Consider the following 18,726-nt stretch of genomic DNA (forward strand, 5'->3'; position numbering starts at 1 on the left):
CACAGGTGCTATAGCAACTGTGTTGCAATCATATACCCAAAAACAACAGTTTTTTTAAAAATTACTTGTATCTGGTCTTTTACAGGCTATACCAAATGCAATCCAAAAGGGTTTAGCAACATAATACTTTCTCCTCGTGCACGCTAGACGCACTTTTGCAATCTGTGTTTGGCGCCCAGTTTCTAGCCCGATATATTGTAACTCGGTTTAGAAGAAACACTAACCTACATGCAATTGAGCCTTTTTTACGACCCGTGTCTGCAGCCTGGTCTCATGGACTATCGTAACATAGTAAAAGTAAATCTGCCAGGCTGGAATCTGTATGAGATGTTACGTTTGGTATTTTTACAGAAGACTGACAGCTACTTCATGGCAATAACCAAAAGGGTGGAGGGGTGGGTGTAGTAAAACTGAACGTATAGCATTTTGGGTAATAAGCAACTTCATCTACTTTGGAACTACTTAGCTAAAAGGGTTAAGGTTAGCCAACATGCTAACCACCTTTACTCCTAATGTTTAGCCCTGGATAATGTTTAGCTACCTAGTTCATGTTGGCACAACAAATTGGAATTTGTAAGATGTCTGTTTTTAACATCATATGAAATGGATTGGACATCCACGACTGTAATACATATAAAAATGTCATATATCATACTTGTTTTCGGTTTGCGTACAAAATGGTAGGAAATGGTCTGAGACCAGGTTGGTGCCTGTTTTGGGGAAGCTTCTCCCTGTCTGGTGGTATGTCAGTGGGTAGATGCTTCTGATATGGAGTGCATGGTTTGCAGTGCCCAGGAAAGAATTTTAAATTCAATTTTGGTCTCACCTGCTTCTCTGTAGAATTGTATTTTATTAGCCAACCCTTAACCTATATCTCCTAACCTGCTGTGGAAGTTCTAACCTTTTATAGGTGAAGTCAATTGACAATCTGGATCCCACACAACCTATATACAGTGCAGTAGGAATACTGGGTCATAACAGACTTGGTGGTTTATTTTTCTCCTTTAGTCAGGTTCTTCCTGGGCTTCAGGTTTGGAGATGGATCCTCTTTGCCTGCATTCACTGGCTTTGTGTCTGTCAAGAGACTCCAAGACCGTAAGTCCATCTGCAGTTAGGAATTTAGTGATCAGGACTTGCTTCTCTCGTCTCGGTTTAACGTTCTCTTGTCGGAGCATTTTTTCATCTCCCCTTTCTGCAGATCTTTATCCCCCTGTATATTTCACCTGGCTCTGGGTTTAGAGATGTACTGATGTTTCCTGTTGCCGGGTGTGTTCTCTGTAGGGTTTTACATTGGTAGCCGTTCCTGCAGTGATCCAGGCAGGCTCAGAGGCCAAGCTTTGTGCCAGCCTTCTGCAGCCCAACGAGACCCTGGTCATGACCGTATCTCTGATGGCCGACGGGGCAGAACAAGAGACTTCTCCACCAGAGTTCTGACCAGAGTTTCACCGCTGTGTCCAGTTTCAGGTCAGCCCAGCACTGGTGGACTTCCAGAACCATTCCATTAAGAGTGACTGTACTGCTCAGCTTTGATGCATCGCTTAGGTTCGTTGTGCAATGGCAGCTTATTTTTATGGTTAATGTCAGTGGTGGCGTACCAGAACTTTCCTGTGATTCGGGCTCCAATTTGTACCAGTTTTTTGCTTTAATGCTAGTATATACTATTGAGACAAGTTATATACAGTGGTGCAAAAAGTATTTAGTCAGCCACCAATTGTGCAAGTTCTCCCAACTTAAAAGATGAGAGGGCCTGTAATTTTCATCATAGGTACACTTCAACTATGACAAACAAAATGAGGAAAGAATCACATTGTAGGATTTTTAATGCATTTATTTGCAAATTATGGTTGACCAAATACTTATCTCAATACTTTGTTATATACCCTTTGTTGGTAATGACAGAGGTCAAATGTTTTCTTGTAAGTCTTCACAAGGTTTTCAGACACTGTTGCTGTATTTTGGCCCATTCCTCCATGCAGATCTCCTCTAGAGCAGTGATGTTGCTGGGCAACACGGACTTTCAACTCCCTCAAGATTTTCTATGGGGTTGAGATCTGGAGACTGGCTAGGCCACTCCAGGACCTTGAAATGTTTTCTTGCGAAGCCACTCCTTCGTTGCCCGGGCGGTGTGTTTGGGATCATTGTCATGCTGAAGGACCCAGCCACGTTTTCATCTTCAATGCCCTTGCTGATGGAAGGAGGTTTTCACTCAATCTCACGATACATGGCCTCATTCATTCTTTCCTTTACACGGATCAGTCGTCCTGGTCCCTTTGCAGAAAAACAGCCCCAACGCGTGATGTTTCCACCCCCATGCTTCACAGTAGGTTTGGATGCAACTCAGCATTCTTTGTCCTCCAAACATGACAAGTTGAGTTTTTACCAAAAATATATATTTTGGTGTCATATGGTCAGATGACATTCTCGCAATCTTCTTCTGGATCATCAAATGCTCTCTAGTGAGATCTTGCATGGAGCCCCAGATCGAGGGAGATTATCAGTGGTCTTGTATGTCTTCCATTTCCTAATAATTGCTCCCACAGTTGATTTCTTCAAACCAAGCTGCTTACCTATTGCAGATTCAGTCTTCCCAGCCTGGTGCAGGTCTACAATTTTGTTTCTGGTGTCCTTTGACAGCTCTTTGGTCTTTGGCCATAGTGGAGTTTGAGGTTGTGGACAGGTGTCTTTTATACTGATAACAAGTTCAAACATTACAAATCCTACAATGTGATTTTTCTGGAGAAAATAAATTCTCATTTTGTCTGTCATAGTTGAAGTGTACCTATGATAAATTACAGGCCTCTCCTTTTTAAGTGGGAGAACTTGCACAATTGGTGGCTGACTATAAATACTTCTTTGCCCCACTGTCTGTAACTTACAGTAGGCTGAATGCATAATGGGATCCCTGCAGTAGTTAAACGCTCTACCTCGAAGTGGCTAGTGGCTCTTACCAACTGGGCCACACGGCACCACATTTGAATGTCCTATGTATCGGTCCGTTTGTTCACCGGTGTTGCCCTGTTTCCGTCCCTGACAGGCCCCTCGTGTGAATAGCGACAAAGTGCAGAACTTTAAGGTGGAGGTTCGAGGAGAAACATTTCTATCAACAGAGGAGAGAAGGGTCATGATCAAACCCTACAGCCCCATGACGTTCATCCAAACGGACAAACCAATCTACAAACCAGGACAAACGGGTAATGTTAGAGCCGGTACACCTTTAGTCTGGTTATTAAGAAACGGGCCAATGTTCTGTAATGGTTTACTCCGGGGCGTTGACCTTTTTGGGCCCCTGACCCATTTTGACATCAACAGTTATCCACGACCCCACCATGCTCCCTTTGTTTATTTGAGGCTATAACAGTTTACAATGAAGTCCTGTCAGACTGAAATCTGAAGGAAGTATTGTTTGAAATGCATCAGGCAATAATTGTGTAGAAAAGAACCCCATCATTGCTGGCAAAGCTCTTCCCCAGTCTGGTCCGTCCACTCTGTTCTAACGGCATGCATTATGAGGATTGTAGAGGGGAAACGGTAGACATCTGAAGAGCCTCGTTGTTCAGGAATGCAGATGCAGTAAATCCCCGTGGGTTCACTCAGGATATGTACACTGGAATCAGGCTGGGAATCCTCAACCAGTATTTCTGGGAATCCTTGGAATTGAGAAAGTTGCCTGAAATTATGCTTCTAATATTCTCATTGTGTTTGTCTTGTCGTTGGCTGTTTACAGTGCTTTTTAGAGTCGTCACCTTGGATACCCATTTTAGCCCCGTCAATCAGCTGGTGAGTTGAAAATATACGTTTGACAATAGTATTTTAGTTCAGTCTCTACTATTTCAATCCAAGATGCAGAAGTGTCACAATACTGTGATGGACATAGCAGTCTGGTATTATGTACAGCAATCAACCAGCCAGGACATGAGGCTTCCATTCATATAGGTCAGATTGGAATGTATGGGGTCATATTTTCCTGAGATTGAATTGCAAATGCTACATGTGATGTGTATGTTAAGTGACCAAGCCAATCAGCTGTCTAGTAGCTGTAGACAGCTATGCTCTGTTTTGGAGTTCTTAATGAAACATGACCCCATCTCTTGTCTTTACCCTTCACAGTACAACATTGTGGAACTTGAGGTAAGATCCTTGTTGGTGTAACTTTATGTTGACTGTCAGTGTAAAGACTGCAGCATTATGACTCCCCCTGCTAGCTAGATCCTCATATCCACCTACTGTACAAGTTAGCTAAATACTTCCAATCAGTGTTGTGTGTGTAATCTGGGCCCTCTTCAGTAGGATGAATGTTGCAGATAGAACTGACTCCTTGTCCTGTATACTGTTGTGAACTTTCCACAACGTTGTGTCCTGCTGAACATGCCCCTTCCTATGAACCAACAGGACGTTAATCACAACCGGATTGGACAGTGGGTCAACACTACATCCAGTGGCAACATTCTGCAGCTTTCTCACCCCCTGAACTCTGAAGCCCCTGTAGGATCCTATACCATTGTAGTGTGGATTGGTGGAGAGAAAATCTACCACAACTTCAAGGTAGAACAGTATGGTAGGTTGAGTTTCTCTTTCATGCTCGGTGATGTTGCATCACAATCCCGGAACGTTCTGGAGTTCACTGCTGTTCTTTCGATCTGTAGTTTTGCCCAAGTTTGAGATCAACATGAACCTCACTGACAAGATCAGCGTTGTTCAAGAGGAGTATGAAGTGAAAGTGTGTGCAGAGTGAGTAAAACACTATTGGTGATTTGCAATGTACTGTAGTTACAAGGTGATGTGGAACTCCACTACATGTCATTAATTATCTCATTACGCGAAGGCAGACCTGGGTTCAACTACTATTAGAAGTATTACATTAACTTTCACATTTCAAATGAAGGATTTGAAAATACAAGTAAATAACATTGGTATGGTCACAACACGTGTTTGGTTCATGTTGAGGGTGCAGCGATATAGATGATCAATGTCAGAGGTATAGAATACAGTATAAACATATGAGATGAGTAATGCAAGGTATGTAAGCATTATTAGTGACTACTATTCCAATGATGTCAAGTCTGTAGGCAGCAGCCTCTGCTAGTACTGTAGCTTCATTTGATAATACACTTGGAAATTGTTATGCATTCGTGGATACTCTAATACACTTATTTAAATATAGAAGTCCTTAAATATGCATGTGGTCTGCATTAATGGCCCATGCTAATTGAAGACCTATAGTGCTACTGCTCAAGTCTTCAACTGCTGCTAGGATCCCTGAGATTTGTTAGTGGCATTTAAGTGACCAGCTGGTTCTTCGGGTCATAAAGCATCTCAGATTAGGATGGCTGTTCTAGGATCAGGTCCCAGCCTTGACATGTGACCTCGTTCATTATGATCTATAGTTAAAACTGATCCCGTTCTGAGGCTCTATGAATACAGGTCCAGATTCATTGACCGTGTTCAACGCCTGACTTCAAGCCTTTAGGTCTTGTGTTTTTAATATGGTAACTGGATGCAGGAAGTTGACACTTGTCTTGTTGTGAATTGAAATCAGATACACGTATGGGCAGCCTGTACCTGGTAAAGCAGGGGGTGAAGTTGTGCCGACCTTTGGTGGACAATGCAGTGATACCAATAACAGTTGATGAGCGAATCCACAAGGAGTTCCTGATTACACACCTCCATGCCACAAAGAGTCAATAGAGGTCTGTCTGCTTTCCTAAAACGAGTAGTGCTGTTTTTACCAAACATATGACATTTTGAATGGGATTTAAATGTGTTTTTGTGGTTCTGCCTGCTTTTCCTAGATGGACCATACTGGCTGTGCTTCTTATGTCTTCAACATGGCACTTTTCACAAAGAACGCAGGAGAGAAATTGCTGGGAGACGTGTTTAGTTTCCATGCAGAAGTACAGGAGGAGGGGACAGGCAAGTCCTCATCACAATCATTATGAGATGCATCATGTTGACTCAATACAAAACCCTTCATTTCACTTCAGCTGATGGCGACGTAACTGTTGGCTGTTTCATTAGATCAGGTTCCCTAACTGTCCTGGGGTTTCCCTGGGTTCATGTTTTGGTTTTTGCCCGAGCGCTACACAGCTGACTGGAATAACCATCTCATAATGTAGTTGTGATTTGAATCAGCTGTAGTGCCAGGGCAAGAAACTACACGGTGCACCCGGGGGGGGGGGGGGGTCCCAGAACTGAGTTTGGGTTACTCTGCGTTGGCTCAAGGTTGGTAAGAAAGAGCTTTTTGTCCGTTGGTGCTGCAGCAGGGTTTTATATAATGCTGTTTTAATGTTCTGTGGAAGCTGCACTGCAATTCACTTTCTGCGTTGTGAAATATACCATATTTGTTTTCATTTGACAGGTATTACACTGTCAGAGGAGAGAAATGTAGAGCTCTTCCTATGTGATTGGAGAATTCACATTTGTTGACCGCCCCAAATCTATGAGCATGGATCAATTATCGAAGGCAAGGTCAGTCCAAATGTTGTTCCTGTTGCATTGTGGATGCTTGGTTTGTCCTGCTTCCTGAACTACCAGTATGTGGTGTCACTTCATTCGTACAACCCCCCCTTTTCTTCAGATAAATGCTGTTCGATTTAACAACACACCCATCTCTGACATGTTAGTCTACCTGTTCGAGGAGAAAGGCTGGTCCTCTATCTACGACTACAGAACCTAACCACGGACAGTCGTGGTATTTGCCAGGTTCTCCGTTAACACAACCAGTCTGCCCAAGAGAGAATATTAACCTCGTAGTAAGTATGATTCCTTCCAGGTTTGAGAGACTTTATAATCGATGCCAGTCTCTGGGCCTATACAATATCTACATCTTAAATAGAACTATAACTAATTAAACTTTATTATATCTGATTATAATGTTAATTCATAAGGAAGGGATTGTGGGTCTTTAAGCAGGCAAAAAGGGTTGTTAACCTATGGTTGAACCGACTCAACTTAGCTCTGGGATGTTTAGATAAGGTACAGTTCTCCATTATCTGGAACTGTCTTCTAAATAGTGATGGATGAAGGTGAAGATTCCAGACAGTGAATCTGGATAAGTGTCTGGAGTGAGCGAGCTAGTGGGTTGGAATCAACTTTTGAACCTGTTCTGTCCTGGTCATAGGAGGAAAGACATTTTATAACCTATGATGTCATATTTTGTATATAAACTGTTGGTGGTTTCATGGCAGCGAGCTCCGAGAATAAATACTGTCATCTAATTTTGATAAGACTGGTCCCTGTCTATTTTATACAAATAAGAATCTTACACATTCTTAAACGGAGTGCATTTAATAATGAACACATAGGAATTGACATTCCTGTGACGGGGGAACCAAAACGTGCACCGCTTGGGGTCCCCAGGACAGGTTGGGGAAACGATTCCCAGAGGTCATGACCCTAACAGGCTAGGTGGAAGTAAAGTGGATCTGTTACCATATTGCTTCCTGTCATCCTCTCAGATCCCCACTGTATATAGGACGGGCTCTAGGGGTTGATTTAGGATTGGGCCTTTAGTTACTATTCCTTTTGTTCCTTTCAGGTGAGCGACACCCCACAAGTGGAGTACCCAGGATACAGGGTCCCCTATTTCAACAGAGGGCAACACCTACTCTCGCTGATCCAGCCCGCTGCCCCTGACATTAAACCGTCCAGCTCCCTGGCTATTCAGAAGGTGGAGACACCACTGGCGTGTGGGCAGGCGGTGTCCATCACCATCCGCTATGCCATCGTAGGGGAGACTGTCCCAAAGGGCTCTGTGGCTGTCTCCTCTACCTGGTGAGTAGAACCAGGAACAACCTGCAAACCCATGGTGCCTCTCAAACAGCACCATATTTCCTATTTGCACTCCTTTTGACCAGGATCATGTCAGACATTTCCCAAGACACTTTCAAAGGAAGGATGTTCCTAAACTACACCAATACTCCTAATCAACCACTGTAACCCAACCTTGCTCGTGTTACAAATTGGAATTGTAATGTATAAACAAAAAATTTAGCCTATATGAAATGGATGATGGGCATCCACAAATGAATAGGTGCTAACGTATCCTACTAATGGGAGTCCTGGATTTGTTAACCGTGTTACGTTTACCCCATGAGTCCAGGTTGCAACGTGTGACGACCCTCCCACTCTGTCTGCTGTATTCGGTCTTTGTTCTTGTTTCCTTATTAGGATGCCGGTGGGCGGAGTTGGGAGGGTCGTCAGCTTCATGGGAAACACCTGGGCCAGGTGTCTCCCAGGATAAATAGACCTCTTCCACATTCACGGAAGAGACTCTCTCCATGCAGACACCTTTGTAGATTGTGTTGTGGTTCTTGGTGGCCGTTTGTTTGTTTGCTTTGGCACCTTTCAACACCCTGCATTATCACATTCAAGCACGCAAAACTCACTTACAATACTGATTACTGATTACACACATCATTGTATATTTTCCTTAGTTGCTTTAGTTAATAAATATATATTTTGTTACTCCTTATCTCCACGTTGTCTCCCTTTGTTACGGGCTTTGAGCCGGTTCGTGACAAACGTCTCCACTCTGTTGCTGAGAACTGTTTCCTTTCCCTCCAGGCCTTGTCCAGAGGGGTCATAGTTCAGCATGGACACATCAATGTTACTGTGCAGCAGGACAGTCCTGGTGAGTGAGTTTCATGAAGTGATTCTGAACGTTCTGGAAGGTGCTTAATGAGTGACCTGCTCTTTGCGTTGCAGTAGCCGAGGGTGACGTCACCTTGACGTTGGCAGTGGTCCCAGAGATGGCGCCGGTGGTTCAGCTCCTGGTGTACAGTATGCTACCCAGTGAGACTGTCATCGCCCACAGCATGAACTTCCCCACTGAGAAATGCTTCAGGAACAAGGTGTGTGTGTGGAGGAGTCTGGCATATCCCCAGTGACTGTACATCACAAACATTGTTGTCATTTTATGAAAGGTGTCCAGTATTTCCATGCAGACTGTAATCATACCTGGAGTAATGGTATCTGTGTCTGCCAGGTGTTGGTGGAGTTCTCACCCTCCAACGCTGTCCCAGGGGAGGAGAACACCCTGCATCTCTCGGCCGGCCCGGTTCCCTCTGTGGCCTCGGTGCTGTTGACCAGAGTGTTGGCATCATGGAGCCAGGGAAGAGGCTGGATGCTGACAAGGTAACACAGCTCACTGAAGTGAACAACAGTGGTACCACCTACCACATACCTACTGTTTTGGTGGTGCTGGGAATACAACCAGTGACCACAGCAGACATGGAGTGGATCTGTTCACTGTTGGGAGCTTTTATCAAATGTGATGGGACTCATTCTCTGGCTTGAGGCCCACTTTCTATTGCCTCTCAGTAACTGGAAAGCACCTCCTTGTTGATGGGACAACTTTCTAAACGTTTAGCAACGGACAACAAAATGGAGTGTTTCCCCAAGTAGTCATTTCAGTCTGTTCTGTTTGGTCCCAATGAACAAGGTCATTTCACACCTCCCTGTTGTCCCTTTCCAGATATTTAATTTGCTACCGGTCAAGGAGACGACCTATGTTCCCTACGAGCTTGAAGATCCAGTAGCATGTTTACGCGTTAGACCAAGGAGATCCATAATACCACACCCATATGGACCGTCTGAGCAGACAAATGATCCTTATGCAGTTTTTCAGGTAAATATTTCTGCCCTGTTTTCTCAACTTGAAGCCTCTTTTTGTTCTTTCTGGGAAGAATCAGTCACCATACTGTTACAATGTGTTAAAATGAATAGAATGACAAACTGACTTATTACTAAATTGGTTCTGCTATTTCTAGACACTGGGATTGAAGCTAGCGACTAACCTGGATATAAGAGTACGTTCCTGCCTCAGTTACCAGGGGAACCAGTACTATCGCTCCTATGGTGAGATGTCCTTACCAACCCTTATTCTCATTGCCAAGTCTAATGAATCTTGGGTTATGGATGACCTTTTGCTAGAATAACAAAGCCTGGTTAAACTGGTCTAAACACTGAGCCCAGCATTCAGTCTATTTTTAACTTGACACTAATGGCCATATTTTGTGTTGGTAGTAGCTTACAGCCTAATGGCTAGGCCTGGATCAGCAGGTCCTAGACTTGAAATGGCTGTGGCTGGTGGACTTGCCGCTCCACCTCCGCCACCCATACAGACGGTCCGTACATTCTTCCCTGAGACATGGATTTGGGACCTTGTGGAAGTTGGGTAAGTGCTCTGCAGAGTGAGGCCGACCTCTGGTGAAAGCCCTCTTAGCTCTTGCCTCGTATCCAAACAGTAGTGGTGTAGATTAGGAACCTGAACCTCTGTAAACTGTAGGTCAGCTTCCTCTTAGGAAATACCCTTTGACCTCAATGGGTGTCCCTGGTTTAGATAAAGCTTAAATGCATTTGTAACAACAAACTGTGTTGAAATTAGTCTTTCTCTATTAGACACGTGGTGGCTTTCTGTTTGAACTCTGACCTCTGTATTCCAGGGAGTCTGGATCTTTAGATGTCCCCCTGACAGTCCCAGACACCATCACCACCTGGGAGACTGAGGTCTTCTGCCTGGCCCCCAGTGGCTTTGGTCTGGCTCCTCTGGTGGAGCTCACGGTCTTCCAGCCCTTCTTCCTGGAGCTCACCCTGCCCTACTCAGTCATCCGGGGAGAGCACTTTGAGCTGAAGGCCACTGTGTTTAACTACCTCTCCAAGTGCATCATGGTACGACGCTGCACCAGGATGGTTTCTTGAGTTGTATTGTTTGTGTCGTACCACGTTATCTTACCCCGTGTTCCTCTTTGGCAGGTTTCTGTGACTCCAGCTCTTTCCTCAGACTACACTCTCACACCCTTGCGTGATGTCCAGGACTCCTCGTGCTTGTGTGCCAATGGACGAAAGACCTTCAGTTGGACACTGGCCCCCTCTGTCCTGGGTTAGTCTTCATCTGTTCAAACGGCAGAATGGATGTCAACCTGAGTTGTGTACTGTCACCGTATTGGATGTTGTGTAACCTGCGCTGTACTGTGTAGGGGTTTTGAACGTGTCTGTTAGTGCGGCGGCTGTCCGGTCCCAGACTGCGTGTGACAACGGGGTTGTGAACGTACCGGAGAGAGGACGCGTTGACACAGTCACACGGAGCCTGCTGGTGAAGGTATGTAGTCTACCGCTGTGGGAGAACTAACGTTAGGTAGCACAGATACTGTCTAGTGGAACTGCCTCTGAAATGAATCCCTCTCCTCCTCCAGGCTGAGGGAACAGAGAAGAGCCACACCTACAACTGGTTGCTGTGTCCTACTGGTCAGTAATGAATCAACGTTGAATGTTCACGGTGGTTGACGTGATCATCTTCATTCAGCTCCTCTTTGTGTCCACAGGAGAAGCTCTGACGGAGGAGGTGGAACTGCAACTTCCCCAGAATGTGGTGGATGGCTCTGCTAGGATTTCCCTCTCGGTTTTAGGTAAAATAAACCATTGTGTAGTGGTGGGAAGACGAACCTTCTCCAGTGACGATGCTGCTGTTTGCAGAAGAGGACAGTCTGTAACAGAAGTCCCTTGTTTCTCTGTAGGGGACATCCTGGGTCGGGCCCTCAACAACCTGGATGGACTGTTGCAGATGCCGTATGGGTGTGGGGAGCAGAATATGGCCCTGCTCTCCCCCAATATCTACATCCTGGAGTACCTGAGGAACACAGAGCAGCTCACGCCAGCCATCCTAGAAAAGGCACCAAGTTCCTCACTAGTGGTAGGAGAGTCCCTTCAAATCTGTCTTGATTAGATGCCAAATCCACAAACCGGGCTGGATTTGTCCAATTAGAGGATTTCGTTTTCTATTTTAAAGTGTTTCTCCACGGTGTACCCTGCTGTCATGGTAACAGCGGAGCTGCATGACAGATGATCTCAATGTTTTAACATCACTGACCCAACACATGGTTTTCTACTGAAGTCATTTGATGGTAGAATATTGACACTGTCTCATAGCACCCTATTCCTTACATAGGGCAGGACTCTCCAACCTTGTTACTGTCCTGTATGTAGGTTTTCACTCCAACCCTAATCTCGCTCCCCTTCTAATAATTAGCTGGTTGAATGGGGGTTAATTACAACTTGGTTGGAGGGTAGCTCTCCGTGAACAGGGTTGGAGAGCCCTGAGATATAAGGAGCCGTTTGGGGCACAACTCTGGGAATAGAACAAGCGCTTGGTCACCGTTGATGATAAAAACCCACCGGCAGGTTACCAACGGCAGCTGAACTACAAGAATGCTGATGGTGCGTACAGCACGTTTGGACAAGGCTTGGGGAACACCTGGTGAGTACTTGGCTTGTTTTTCACCTACTGGTAGTTTCAATGACGTATTGACCAATCAAATGGCATCTCTGGCATGGAGACGCTGGATAGGACAGCTGACGCGTGTGATGTCATGACTTGGAGCTTGACGATACGATGTTAGGGCTTTTAAATGAATCCACTTCTTTCTTCAGGCTGACTGCTTTTGTCTTGAGATCCTTTGGCAAAGCCCAGTCTTTCATCTATGTTGACCCGGCAACGATGGAGCAATCCAAGACTTGGTTGGAACGTCAACAAGGCCAACGTGGCTGTTTCAGAACTTTAGGGAAGCTCTTGAACAACAGAATTAAGGTATTTATATTGCTAATAAACTGGTTGTCTGTTTCGTCAGACCGGCCGTAGTTTGATTTCAACAGGCTAGATACAGTTGGTGTCTTGACATTGTTTTCTAGGGTGGAGTGACGGATGAAGTCACACTGACGGCTTACATCACTGCTTCAATGCTGGAGCTCAACATGTCCGTGACGGTAAGTAGCTTCACTCCATGGAACCATTTCTCACACCGTCATTACAGGCAACTCATTCAGCCTCCTGTATGAAATCTGTCTCGCATCAACTGTCATTTACAGCTTCTACGACGTAGTGAAGTCATTTCTCTGCCAGTAGCCTATGAAATAACAAAGAATGGGCTTAGATCTGTAAGGGAACACCCCCCTGAAATGGACAAAAATGAATGGGAAGTCATTGGCATGGACAAACCATATACACGGTGTCTAATACCACTCAATTTGGCGTTTCGTTCAAAGTTGATTGCAAATGGCAAATGCCAGGTGTAACACTTTGAAAATCCAACAGGTGGCGAGCGCGCTCCACTGTGGTTTTTCATATTGCAAATGCAACAAGTCAACATCAAAAAGCAACATTTTGAAAAAGTGAGAAATTCTAAAACCTAGCAACCCCTTAAAGTGCTTTCTGGACCGTTTTTCGAAATTCTTTTGATTTGTGTCAATTACACATGTATAAGAACTTCATCAACATACTTTAGCCATTTAAAAAAAATATATATATTTTTTACTTGTGCATAAGGCATATGTTTTGTCCATTTGCAATGTGATTTCATAGTCAAAAGTAACTTTTTTGGGGGCCAAATGCCATAAGAAATTTGACATGCTCAAATCCTGCAGGAATGTGAAATTGACTGGCATGATGAACTCGGGATGGCTGGGCAGTGATTCTGGTACCTCACTGTTTAAACATATTGCAAATGGACAATAGTCACCAGCAAGTCACTGTCAATTAGATATCATTCTGACACCAAACCCACTTTTTCCAACTCGTTTAGTAGCCACAGAGCTGGCCCAAAATTCACAACACCTTCTATTCAAACCATAATAAAAACGTAGTTACGTTCCAGCTGCGGGTCCAGTTCTGATGTTGTGTAGGCCTAGCTGAGGCAACCCCGAATCCCAAGTTTTGGCTCGCTAGGTCATTTGGTGCCCGAGCAAGACCCTAATTGGTGCTGAAAATGCACTTTTTTCCATGCCTTGCTACGGGGTCCTTGAGTGAGCTATCGGACCAAAACGTTGGGGTCCGTCTATATGGGCCGAGGCGGTCGCAATGCACCTAGTCTTGCGACTCTGGGACATTTCTAAATGTTGTCATTTTCGTGATGGTCAAAATGAATTGAAGTCATTGCAAATGTACGAGGCTGTTTCTCGCTCCGAGAACCTTCTATTGCGTGCTGAGTTACGTGGCTCTATCGACCTGAGGTCTAGAACAGGTTTCGGAACTCTAGGTCTGACGGTTCTTTAAAAGTTCCAACAAGGTTAACTAATGCAGGCACTGTCTGTCTCTACGCACCCCAATGGGTCCCTCCTGCCAAGCTGTGTGAATGATTTTATGGGAATCATGACTGATTTACAGTTCATGGGGGTTGCCTAATCACACATGAAGTTTTGGACAGATCTGACCATTTTAACCCTTCAAAACAGCCACTATGACACCATTTAAGGCACGTCCGGTTGGCAGAGGAAGCTATAAATAAACTCCTATCCTGATAGGGGTATGCCTTTACAGAATCCTGAGTTTTTAAAAAAAAGTCTTTATGTTAAGAACTGAGTTATTTACGGAGGGTTTAGTGAGTGTTATTTCAGAAAATCACAAATCTCGCAGAGCTCCGCAGCACACTGTAAAAAGATTCGCATGAACACCCTGCAACTGGATCTGTAACTGTTTAAAAAAAAAAATGTACGATTTCTCTTAAATGACGATGGATAAATGGCTGGTTCTTTTTTTAATTGACACCAGAGGCTCCTTGACTTTGACGTGAAGCGGAAAAATTATTGCTCTATTTTCATTTTGGACCTTTTTTCCCAGAAAAATGGCCATAACTCAACCGTTGAGGCCTAGACGCCATCTTGTTCGGGGCCAACTGCCCATCATGCCAAACCTACGCTCACCAAGTTTTGGCTTCGAAATATTTTCAGTTTAGGAGAAGGCCACGTCGTGATGTTTTGTACATTTGCAATATGATTGCTTATGCCCTCTTGTGGGATTTACCGGGACAGTGGAAAAATGACACATTTTATAAAACGGAAACCGAATGTCTGAGTTCGTTTGACTTCCCGGTAGATCCGGCCCAGCCGCACGGCCCGACGCCGTCCGTGAATTTTACAAACGTTTTCGGACGTCTATTAAGGGACCGTATATTTGCAATATGGACTCTCACTAACCACATGGCGAATGTCAAAATGTTCCCTTAAGGTATGTTACTACTGATATTAGGCTCTGTATGCTTCTGTAAAGTGAGAAAGGAAATGTGCTGTAGTCTGGTCCCAGATATGTTGGTGTTTATTTTTAGAGTGCCATGCCTCTTTAGCAGGGGACCTCTGCATGTACAGAAATTATACCCTTTACAAATGCAACGTAATAAAATGTACAAGGAAAAACAATCCCGTTCCTCAGCAAAAAGTGTTCCCTAATCAACAATTTGAACTGCCTGAGGCCCCAGAACAGCAAGTTGAATGGAACCCAGTCCAAACTGATCTGGGACCAGGCTGGCTTTTAATGTGCTGCTGTCATTCTGTGCTCTAGGATCATGTTGTGGACCACAGCTTGTCTTGCCTGAAGAACTCCACCAGTGATTTGTCCAACACCTACGCTACTGCTCTGCTGGCCTACACCTTCACCCTGGCAGGTGACATGGAGACACGGGCCCGGCTTCTGCAGCACCTCGACACCATCTCATTTCAAGAGGGTGAGCTATATCCTGGTAGCGCTGTCTTGCCTTGATTGAGCATGCCTGGATAATGGAGTACTCCTAAAAGTGCAAACCCTCAGACCATCTGGCACTCCAGAGAGGCCCAATAAAATGATTAATTTTAAATTATTGTTAAGAAGAAAAAAAAAAACTCTTGCTCCTAAAAAATGTTTTGGACATGAATTGGGGAGGTCAGAACTTTGTATTGTGTAGTCTGTATTAGGATGAATAAGCTAGTCCTTATTCTGGTGTGTGCTCCTCAACCCTCAGGGGGTCTCCTGCACTGGTCCCAGTCCTCCTCTGAGACCTCGCCCTCCCTGGAGGTGGAGATCAGCTCCTACGTTCTGCTGGCGTCCCTCAGTGCCTCTTCTCGGTCGACCTCTGACCTGGGCTACGCCTCCCGCATCGTCAGGTGGCTGGTGAGGCAGCAGAACGCCTACGGAGGCTTCTCTTCCACCCAGGTATACTTTCTAAACACCAGTGGTCTGAAATGGTGCACTAGTACAAACATTGACTCGTATCAGACCACAGGGCATGTGTTCTTCATGTCCAACCTGGTGAGGCTCCCTTCCACTGATAGAGCCTAGAAACCATCATCGTAATGGCTGGAATTGGGATTTAGTCACTTTAGCAACTGTTCAATGTGAGAAATATTCAACCCTTTTAAAATGGTCTCTTTTCATTTTGAACTGATTGTCCTGTGGTGTGCATGTCTAGGACACGGTGGTGGCCCTCCAGGCCCTGGCTCTCTACTCCACCAGGGTGTTCAGTAGAGGAGGAGCCAGCACAGTGACGGTCAGGTCTCCCAGTGGGGACCGGTGCCTCTTCCATGTGAACCAAAACAACAAGCTTCTGTACCAGGAGAGGGCGCTGCAGGACACAGAAGGGAAGTACAGCGTTGAAGTGCAGGGCAGTGCTTGTGCCTCAGTGCAGGTCAGTGAAAACACATCTCTCCTCCAGTCCTGTGGCGCAAGATGCCCTTTAATACACAGTACAGGGAAGCTGTTTCTTCTGGCTCATAAAATGTTTGTATTCGGACAGGATGGTTTCCCTGACTTCCTCTTCTCTATCCCAGGTGGTGCTCCGCTACAACGTCCCTAGTCCTACCAGAAGAACAACGCTCAGTATCCAGGTGACTCCAGAGGTGGACTGCAACAGGAAGTCTTTGAGACCCAGAGTCACGCTGAAGCTCCAGTCTCGGTCAGAATGAAGGACATATTTGTATGAATTCTAGTAAATGTGTGACCTGCAGAATGGGTTTGACCCAAATGAATTAGTTTTGTTATACCTGTGTATATTGACCTTCTAGTTGGTACCTCGGCTTGGATCAGTCAGAATGCTTATCTGGTCTTTATGGATAAAAAAATCAGCTGTCAATCATCTTTCTCAGATATCATGGAAAGGAGCTCACCACCAATATGATTATAGTGGATTTGAAAATGCTCTCTGGGTTTTCTCCAGATCCAGACTCTTTGGGGAGGGTGAGTTGTTGGGACCTTTATCCATGGAGGTCTTGCCTCGTCTGTGTCCCTTTGTTTAAGGATGACGGTTCTTTGTTCATGCAATATCAATGACTTGTCTTCACAGCTGCGGGGTTCAAGTCAAGTGGATCGTGTTGATATCAAAGATGACCATGTGTTAATGTACTTGACAGAGGTGAGGTGAAAACCATTCACATGGCGCTTCATTTAAACATAATATATTTTGATGTACAGTAACTTCTGCTTTGATCATTTAATGACCCGTTTGTTTGTTTTTCTCCCAACAGCTGACATCACTACTTCCTTTCCACATCACCCTGGACATCATACAGGAGTTCCCAGTACAGAATCTAAAGCCAGCAGTGGTCAAGATCTATGACTACTACCAGCCAAGTAAGTTACTCTACTAACCCTCCCCAAAACGTTATTTTTACCCTCTTCTGAGGAACATTTGGTCAAGTTGTTTTCATTTACTGAGACGAAGCTGTCTTACGGTTACAGGTGACAAGGCTGAGACAGAATACGTCTTCCCTTGCAACTAGGGGTTCCAAGCTGGTGAGCTACTTGAAATCTGGAGTTATTGGTGATGAATTGTGTACTATACATGATTTAGGGAGCCAGTCTTCCTTTAATCTAAATGTTGGTCAGTTTGCTAAAGGATTCATTAAATGTCTTTGCTCCTCGACAGATGGAAGAAGATGACGTTGATGTCACACCTGCAACCCTTGAGACGTCTTTCAAGTGCTGAAGTAAAACTATGGATCTGGAAATAAAGTGTTTCATTAAAACCCTTTTCTGGAGCCTGTTGTCTCTGAGCAGTGAGGTGAATATTGAGGCAGTGGTGTTCATCCTGGGGTACATTAAGCAATGTGATTGGGTCCAGTAAACAGAGCAGCTCTCTGGAGGTGTAGTTTCCATCTGTGCTGTTAATCAGGGTCGCCAACTGTACAAAGTTGTAGATGTTGGGTTCTCATCTCTTCTGTTCCTCAGTCTGGGACATGGACCCCTGTATTTATGAAGGCCCTGTTCTTTTAGTTCTCATCAGGGAATGGGTCAGGACATATTACCACTAAATGACATTAACGTCTTACTGTGATCTCCTGATGAATGGTGTGGGCAGGGCAAGATGTGGTGGTAAACACCTCACAAATCAATGAGATTAACTGAACAATTGACGACCCAACAGATACTCTAGAGCCCTACTGACAACGACTCACTAAATTCTATGAAAGAAACGTATGCAAACATGCTGTGAAAACAGTCGTTGAAAAGCCGTGTTTATGGCCTGACAATGGGAAAGAAAAGACCTGTTCTGGGTTGTCTCCTGTACCTGCTGAGCTGTCAAACTAAACCATTACTGTACTTACCATGACAATACCAGATGTTTTGGTTCAGAGAAGATTGAAACGAGCCCTCTTGATTGGACAGTACGCAACAATAGATCTGACAGTCAGTTGGCTCCAGTAATGCAGTGGTCACCAAACCACCCTGTAGTCTCCTGGGGGAACTCCATCACTTGTGGCACTGAGCTTTACTCACATTGTTAATTCCAAATGGACCTCTGACCCCTACACATCTTAGTCACTCTGGTATATCTGCAAGGATTATGTCAGTGGTATTGTAGGTAGCCTAGTGGTTAGGGTGTTGGGCCAGTAACTGAAAGGTTGCTAGATAGAATCCCTGAGCTGATCTGTCGTTCTGCCCCTGAACAAGGCAGTTAACCCACTGTTCCTAGGCTGTAAATAAGAATTGGT

At 44.8% G+C, this 18,726-nt stretch overlaps 2 protein-coding genes across 2 annotated transcripts; both read left to right on the forward strand.

Annotated features, from left to right (window-relative positions):
* Positions 1 to 1,442: 1,442 nt before the first annotated feature.
* Positions 1,443 to 5,911, forward strand: LOC118948151 (ovostatin-like). Its single transcript, XM_036973072.1, has 8 exons — positions 1,443 to 1,464; positions 3,035 to 3,191; positions 3,725 to 3,777; positions 4,108 to 4,128; positions 4,390 to 4,555; positions 4,644 to 4,728; positions 5,537 to 5,687; positions 5,790 to 5,911. Exons 2-7 carry the CDS (start codon positions 3,122 to 3,124, stop codon positions 5,625 to 5,627), a joined length of 486 nt encoding a protein of 161 aa, XP_036828967.1. The 5' UTR covers positions 1,443 to 1,464; positions 3,035 to 3,121; the 3' UTR covers positions 5,628 to 5,687; positions 5,790 to 5,911.
* A 2,640-nt stretch (positions 5,912 to 8,551) lies between these two features.
* LOC110511645 (alpha-2-macroglobulin) lies at positions 8,552 to 17,764 on the forward strand. The gene is given in 26 exon segments (XM_036973071.1): positions 8,552 to 8,629; positions 8,704 to 8,849; positions 8,984 to 9,044; positions 9,047 to 9,132; positions 9,473 to 9,625; positions 9,768 to 9,855; positions 10,024 to 10,174; positions 10,443 to 10,668; positions 10,753 to 10,879; positions 10,977 to 11,098; positions 11,193 to 11,244; positions 11,322 to 11,405; positions 11,514 to 11,666; positions 11,669 to 11,689; positions 12,178 to 12,253; positions 12,427 to 12,583; positions 12,685 to 12,759; positions 15,326 to 15,488; positions 15,762 to 15,952; positions 16,209 to 16,424; positions 16,567 to 16,691; positions 16,882 to 16,972; positions 17,079 to 17,147; positions 17,260 to 17,365; positions 17,474 to 17,527; positions 17,661 to 17,764. Coding segments are annotated over 24 exon segments (2,736 nt in total). The 5' UTR covers positions 8,552 to 8,629; positions 8,704 to 8,747; the 3' UTR covers positions 17,515 to 17,527; positions 17,661 to 17,764.
* The last annotated feature ends 962 nt before the right edge of the window (positions 17,765 to 18,726 follow it).

Source organism: Oncorhynchus mykiss, unplaced genomic scaffold, assembly GCF_013265735.2.
Source record: "Oncorhynchus mykiss isolate Arlee unplaced genomic scaffold, USDA_OmykA_1.1 un_scaffold_219, whole genome shotgun sequence".
NCBI lineage: Eukaryota > Metazoa > Chordata > Actinopteri > Salmoniformes > Salmonidae > Oncorhynchus > Oncorhynchus mykiss.